This window comes from Lepidochelys kempii, chromosome 1 (assembly GCF_965140285.1).
Source record: "Lepidochelys kempii isolate rLepKem1 chromosome 1, rLepKem1.hap1, whole genome shotgun sequence".
NCBI lineage: Eukaryota > Metazoa > Chordata > Testudines > Cheloniidae > Lepidochelys > Lepidochelys kempii.
The window spans coordinates 111,757,061-111,765,040 of record NC_136380.1 but is presented as its reverse complement, the minus strand read 5'-3'; the positions used below and the strand labels follow the sequence as shown (position 1 = coordinate 111,765,040).

The 7,980-nt window shown below is 43.9% G+C and overlaps 1 protein-coding gene across 3 annotated transcripts in view; it reads right to left on the bottom strand.

The window, feature by feature from the left end:
- CUL4A (cullin 4A) overlaps positions 1 to 7,980 on the bottom strand; it is an 84,387-nt gene that overhangs the window by 9,103 nt on the left and 67,304 nt on the right. For all 3 annotated transcript variants that reach the window (XM_073350371.2, XM_073350381.2, XM_073350390.2), the window contains 2 exons: positions 6,667 to 6,780; positions 5,044 to 5,149 (listed from right to left, as the gene is read on the bottom strand). In XM_073350371.2, coding sequence (XP_073206472.1) covers positions 5,044 to 5,149; positions 6,667 to 6,780 — 220 coding nt within the window. The remainder of the gene's footprint in view (positions 1 to 5,043; positions 5,150 to 6,666; positions 6,781 to 7,980) is intronic.

The following is a 7,980-nucleotide window of genomic DNA, read 5'->3' as shown; positions in this document are numbered from 1 at the left end:
TGGGGGTTGAGGATGCTAGGTATAGGGTTACTGGGGATAGGGTTACTTTGACTTGGGTTTGTGCTCTACAGTGTGGACTTCAAAGCCCTAGGTTTGAGCACGGGTCAGAAAATTCTTAATCTAGGGTTAAAATGCAGGATAGATGTTAAAGCCCAGGGTTCTCTGACACACATCAGCTGACTTGAGTCCCACTAACCTTAGGTTTACATTGCTGTCTAGACATAGCCTCTCTGGTGCTGCATAGAAGAGGATAAAAAGGGGGAGTGGCAGCAACCACTCTTCACTAAAACAGAATCCACCTGATCTAGGGCTGCAAACTAGCAGATAAGGCATGCGGATCATGGCATACATGTGGACAACATACCTTGAAGAACCAGTTACTACACCATAAGTAACCACTCTACTCTTCTTCAAGTGATGTCCATATGTCTACTTCTGGTGACTCACAAGCAGTGATATCACATTCTGAAAGTGGGTGATCACAGTCTACTGAAAGGATGTCTGTAAGACAGCTCTGTCAAAGTGTGCGTCAGAGGTTGCTGGAGCTCTGGTGGAATGGTTCCTATCTGCATAGGTGGGTCCAAACACACACTCATAGAGCAAGACAGTCTGAGTTTCATTTAGATAGTCTTTAGGTGGATATAGGCTGACTTTTCATCCCCTCAGCAAAGGCCAGAAACAGTCTAGGCAAGCTCCCGAATGGTCTTATTCTGTCCAAATAAGAGAGTCCCAACAACATCTAACGTGAAATTTAACTTCCCCTGGATTAGCACAAGGATTGGGAAAGAAAATTGACAGGTGAATCACCTGATTCAGGTGAAAATCTGAGACAACTTTAGGAAAGAACTTTGGGTGAGGTCCTAATGTCACTTTGCCCTTATGGAATACTGTATACAGGGGTCCTGCTATGAGGACTTGGATCTGTCCTATTTTTCTGGATGAAGTTTTAACCACTAAGAAGATGGTCTTCATAGACAGGTAATATAAAGAGCAAGTAAATAAAAGTTTCAGGGGGAGGCCTCATTAACCCTGATAATACAACAGTGAGGTTCCAGAGGGACAGGATTTCTCGGACTAGAGGAAAGACCTGAAGCTCTTGAGGAACCTAGCAACTGTTTGGTGTGAAGACAGATCTTCAGTTGGAAGATGAGCAGAAACTGCCATTAGATGGACTTCCATAGAAGTAATTGAGAGTCCCAAATGCATTAGGGCCAGTAAGTAATAGTTGCTACTGGGTTTTCTAGTGGGAGTAGGTGCTTCTACATTGCCCAAAAAAGAACCTCTTCAATTTAGCTGAATAAGTTACTCGAATGGAATCATTTCTGCTACAAGCCAGAACATTCTGGACTTCCATGGAGCAGATTCTGTCTGTGGCTGTTAGCCAGCCAGCATCAGCCTGCAAGGTGCAGCGATGCTGGGTTTGGGTGTAGGATCTGGCCCTCAGTTTGTATGATTACATCTGGCTGAACCATAAGTGTGATTGGGGGCTGTGTTGACAGGCTCATCAGCTCAGACTACCAGAACTGTCTGGGCCATGCTGGTGTTGTCATTATCACTCTGTTTGAGCTTTTCCAGGATCCTCTGTATCAGTGGAATGAGTGGGTAAACACGAGTCCCAAAATCCAGGGGATGCAGAAGGCCAGATCCTCCTCTAGAGCAAAATACTTGGCATTGCTTGTTCTAGTCTATGGCAAACAGATCTATCCTTGGGCATCCCCATTTGTAGATGTAGATGTCTTGCAGAAATGTGTTCTTGACTGAACGCTTGTGTATTGTGTGCAGAATTGATCTGCTACGGTGTTCTGCAAGCATGAAAGATGTAGGGCCAAAAGTGTTACTTGGAGGCTGATACACCAGTCTCAGAGATGGATTGCTTCCTGGCAGAGAGGTAATGAGTGTGCCCCTCCCTGCTTACCGATGTAGTACATTGCTGTAGTATTGTCCTTCAGTACTTGGATTGTGGTTCCTCAGAATACGGTGGGTAGGAATGCCATGCAGACTTGGCTAACAGCTCTTAGCCCTAGGATATTATGTGGAGATTTACTCCTTGTGGGGGACAGATCATAGTCCCTGCATCTTAAAATGGTCCAGATGAGCTCCCCATCCAAGAGTGGACGCGTCTAGTCACCAGCTGTTTAGTGGATAGAGGCAGTAAGAATGGCACTCTGCTGTGCACATATAGAGGATCCTTCCACTAATCTAACAAGGAGAGGGCTTCTTGTGAGACCATGACCATCATATCTATTAGGTGTCTGCTGGGGTCCTTGTGCCATGGTGTCATTTTGGGTGGTCCCTGCTGTTTGGACCTCTCATGGATGGCTGCAACCACCAAGGACCCAGGTGTATGGTCATTATAAAAGTACTCAAACTACTTTGAGGGGACTTGGTAGCACCTATCTGCCTTATTTGAAGTGGGTTCCACTGAAGTTGGGGTCTATCATAGGTCTCTTGCTGGTTCCAACAAGCCTTCATTTATTGGCATTGCCAATCTACCAGAGCCCAAGGAGCACAGGATGCAGAAGTTAGTGAGACTTTTCCTGCATTCTCTCTACTACAATTTCCAGGGTAACTGACATTTGCTGGAGAAGCTCCTGGAAGATCAGATAGTTTGTTTCAGCACTGCCAGACGTAAGGGGGACAGACTCATCAGGCGAAGATGATAATATCACTATTGAGATAGGCTAGACATCTGTCTCTTGTAGATCATCCTGCTCTGTGTCCTGGTACTGATGTTGAGATGTACAGTGGACCAGCTGACCTTCCTGAAATGGATTAAGAGGGAACACAGACCTGGCTTTGGAGGCAGGAGAACCAATGAAGTCTTTCTACTGGGTGGCATCCCCAAACAGGCTCAGCATGGCCATTATTGCTTAAACTAGGGGTTTGGAGAGAAGGAAGATATCACAATGGGTACTGGGATGTCCTCTGGACTCCCCGTTGGAATAGCTTGGGTCATCATAGCCCTGGTCTACACTGTGAGGTAGGGGTGGGAGGGGGGGAAATTGATCTAAGTAACGCAACTTCAGCTACGTGAATATTGTAGCTGAAGTCGACGTATTTAGATCTACTCATCGCGGTGTCTTCACTACGGTGAGTCAACTGTTGCTGCTCCCCCATCAACTCTGTCTGCACCTCTCACGGCGGCGAAGTACAGGAGTCTATGGGAGAGCGCTCGAGGGTCGATTTATTGCATCTAGACTAGATGCGATAAATCAATCCCCGCTGGATCGATCGCTGTCTGCGGAGCCGGCGGGTAGTGTAGACATACCCATAGAGAGGCGAGCATGGCAAGTAGGTGGGTGACATATCTTCACTTCGCTCAGATGTGGAGAAGGAGCATATCTTCTCCATAAGTTGAACAATTTTCTCAGAAGTTCTACAAGGCCCAAGGGTATCCTGTGCAGGAATTGAGATGGTGGATCCAGATGGCACCAGGGCTAGGAGCTTCCTAGTAGTTGTCCGCAATGGTGACTCCAGCGGGTTGGCTACTGTCAAGTCAATCAGTACTGCGAATCTCATCAGGACTGACAGCTTGTCCTCCAGATCAGCTGGTAGCATGGTGGGTGCTATGGTATGGAGCACTCTAGTGCCAAGGCAAGGTGTTTGGATGCCAGTGCCAGGTGTATCAATGCTGGATGTTTTGTGGCCAATTGATCAGTATTGGTAGAGTCAGGAACAGACTCCAAAAGCAGTGCTGAGGTTATCTGGTGACAAAATGGTGCAGAGACATCAGCAGTACTAAATCTGAGCCTTAAACTGCCCCCTGGTTTGGACTTACTCAGTGCTGATGAGGAAAATCGGTGTCTCCAATGAGACCAGTATTCTTTCCTCCCTCTCTCCTCAGAAGATTGAACTGAGGCTGAGTTAGAAGCTCTGTCTAGTCAACAAGTGAGCCCTGAAGTTCAAGGTAGACCTGGGACTTACTGGAGCACTCACAGAGACTGGTCTAGTTTGGCTGTTGTCTTCTCCTCGGGCTCAGATAATGCCCTTACAGATCTCTCCAAGAGAAAAAGTTTTGGCAGGATTCCCTTTCTTTGTGTGTCCTCTTTGAAAAAGAGAAACATATCAAGCATTTTATCTTGTGTATATGCTTCACAGAGGCAGAAGCAGCACATGGAGTGTCAGGATTGATAGGAATGGCTACCACACAAGAGGGATAGGATTTGAATCCTTGGGATTTCAACGGCACCATATCCAGGGGATCTGGTACTGGGAATATCTGGGAAGTTGAAGAACTTGTCTTCTCATTTTTTCCCTCCTTTTAAAACAAAAATGCCAACAGGCTTAACTATAAGAGAAATATATTAAGGAACACTAACTAAAAACTAGAGAAAACAAGTGCACAGTGTGCAGAGATGTCGACAGTGTAGAGGTTCCATCTTGCTGCCTTGGGTAGTAAAAAGTAACTGGAAGTGGGTTACAGCTGCTCCGCCCTTTATGCCCTCAGCTGTGGAGTGCCAGAAGGCATGTGGGCCACAGGCACAGTCTCAACAGGCACTGGTATTAAAAAAAAAAAATTTGATCTTGTGCCCATGGGGTGCATGTGCACCAGAAGCAGAATACACATGGACAATCACGCAAAGACATTATTAATTCAAAACCCCCTCTCCAATCCAAAACTAATGCAATTGTTCTAAAAAGGTCATTTTAAAGTATGATAATTGAAACTACAATAGAACCTTAATAATCTGCACATTTTATAATCTGCACAGAAAAAAATGGAGTCTCTCGACTTCTCAAAGAACTAAAAAAAAGCTGTAGTGAGGTCTTGTTAATAAGAATGCATCAGTTTTTACAAAATATACTACAGATCATTTACTAATAAATTTATGAAGTATCAATGTTATCCACAAAGTAGTAGAAGTATATTTGGCTTATCTTTTTGGTATTTACGTACTCGCTGATTCACAAAAATAGCCATTGCAAGTCACTGAAATTAGCAACATTCTGCTGTACTTAAAATTAGACTTTTACATCCAAAGTACTATTTAGAAGCTATTCAAATGAAAGAAAATAATGAATGTATGAAGTAATTTTTCATACCTATGCCAGTAGCCATTTTAATTTCTTCAAAAATAAATTCATCTCCTTCATTAAACATAAGCAGCACTAATGTCTGGAAGAGTGACACATGAAACTCTTTCTTTCCCTACAAAGGAAACAAAAAAACCCACAAGTAACTAGAAATGATTTCTAGAGCTGTGTACAACATTTAGAGTATCAACTGTATTCTATACAGTGGAAAACTTCAAAAACAACTCTGATGACAAGTTGTACAATCTATAGATTATTTAATAAATAGCTTCTAGATCAGTGGTTCTCAAAGTTTTGTACTGGTGACCCCTTTCACATAGCAAGCCTCTGAGTGTGACCCCCCAGTAAATTAAAAACACTTTTATATATTTAACACCATTATAAATGCTGGATACAAAGCAGGGTTTAGGGTGGAGGCTGACAGCTCACGACTCCCAGGTAATAACCTCGTGACCCCGAGGGGTCCTGACCCCCAGTTTGAGAACCCCCGTTCTAGATGAAAAGAAATGTGTATTTAAAAGGATTCTGCAGCCTGATTATGTATCCTAGTATGTGGTGCCAAGGAAATGTAACAATAGCAAGACAAATTACAAAAAAACAAAAACAAAAAAAGAAAAAACCAACCCAACCAACCAAAACCCAACAACCCTGGACATTATATTGGTAGTGTAGCACACTAACAGATTACCTGAATAGCCCAGTATTCATTTAACAGCATTTTCTTCTAGGTACATACAATGGGTGAAATCCTGACTTCAATGAAGTCAATAGCAAAACTCTCATTGACTTAAATGAAGCTAGAATTTCACCCAATGAGTTATTTAATAGAGATAAGCAAACTAACATGAAAGATATCAGTGTCAGATAAAACTTGACGGAACACAAATTCTCTAATTCATGCAATTCTGCAGCAATAGCCTTAACAGAAGTGTGGCATTTGTAAAATTAGGCAATGGGAAGGAGATTAATAACTCAGGATCTCCATGCACAAACAACATTTTAAGTCTATTACAAACTTGTCAGTCATCTTAACTTCACATGATCCCAGGGCTCTAAATTTTGTATTTATAACTAGTCATCATTAACATCAGAGTAAAATTTTTATCTGTGCTCTGGTACAATGAGGTTGCGTTACTGATGAAGATATCTCATCAGACAGAACAAAAGCTATGTTAAGAAACATTTCAATTGTTTAATAATTCAACAAGCATTTAAATTTAACCACATTCATTAAATTATACCACTGATACTTTTCAGCATGGCTTTGTAATAGCTAGGACTAATATTCAAATCACTAGGTTCCTTCAAAATACTATTTAAAAAAATGTCCACCCCATTCTTTTAGTTTCCTGCCTGCTACAGGCTTCTTTTCATCAATGAATGAGACTTATTGACCCACAACAGTCAATGCTGAAAGATGTTTCACACTGGAGTTTTGACACGTTTAACTAAAATACCACATTCTAAATAAATGGCAAAGAAAACACTTTTCTAAATAGTTAATATAGAATATTGTTAGATTCTTCTCTGCAAAAAATTGTTTTATTAATGTACTGCTTAAAAAGGAAAGAGATGCCAAATAAGTTATTTTATTTAAAAGCAGATGATTAAGCATTAAATAAGCAAACATACTTCCTTAAATTCTGCTTTCAAGACAGCATGCCCTAAAGTGGTCTGCCATTGAAGCTTTCGACCACTGTGTTTTCCAAGATAAAAGGTCTTAAATACCTCTTGAAGCTTAACCATCTGTAAACAAAGAAGAAAAAAGAGGGAAAAAAGTTACTTATCTTGTACCAAATGTAACCAAACAGACTGATTTTCACAGTAGTGTGTTAGGCTCATCTTAGCATTTTAAATCAAAGTTTACACAAAAGTAAAGTTCAAGGGCCAAATCTGCCCTCATTTACATTGGTTCCAGCTTAAACAGAGCAAAAATTGATGCCAGACATTCATATAATATAATTTTCTTGAAACAAAATAAATTTTAGTTAAGATAAAACCAAATTCCCATTAAAAGAATAAGAACATATACCAAAGTGGTGATTTCATCCTGGGCCTACCAACATCTGTTCCCCACATGTGATGTAGTTAGAGGAGGAGGAGGAGAGAAGGTTCTGAAAAGCCCCACTCCCATTTTGCACTCTGCTGCCAAGTCCTCACAGACTTGAAGACCAGAAGGGATCATAGTGATCATTTAGTCCAGTGGTGGGCAAACTATGGCCCGCAGGCCAAATCTGGCCCGCCAGCCGTTTTAAAGTGACCCTCAAGCTCCCATTGGGGAGCATGGTCTGGCATTTGCCCCGCTCCACTGCTCCAGCCAAGGAGCAGGGTCAAGGGCTGTGCCACAGCGCTCCTGGAAGCAGCGGCATGGCCCCACTCCGGTTCCTACATGAAGGGGCAGCTAGGGGCCTCCACTCCGCTTGCTGCCCCCGCCCCAAGCGCTGCCCCCGCAGCTCCCATTGGCCGGTTACTGCAGTCAATGGGAGCTGCAGGGGCAGCGCGCCTGCGGACAGGGCGGTGCGCAGAGCTGCCTGGCCGGAGCCGTGACATAGCCGCTGCTTCTGGGAGCCGCTGAAGGTAAGCGCTGCCCGGAGCCTGCACCCCTGAGCCTCTCCCCACACCCCAACCCTGATCCCCCTCCCACCCTCTGAACCCCTCGATCCCAGCCCGGAGCACCCTCCTGCACCTCAAACCTCTCATCCTCAGCCCCATCCCAGAGCCCACACCCCCAGCTGGAACCTGCATCCCTTCCCACACCCCAACCCTCTGCCCACCCCTGATCTCCCTCCTACCTGCTGAACCCCTCGGTCCCAGCCCGGCTCATTCTCTTACACCCCAAACTCCTCATCTCCAGCCCCAGCCCAGAGCCCTCACCCCACCTCACACCCTACTCCCCCACCTCAGTCTGGAGCTCCCTCTTGCACCCTGAACTCATTTCTGGCAACA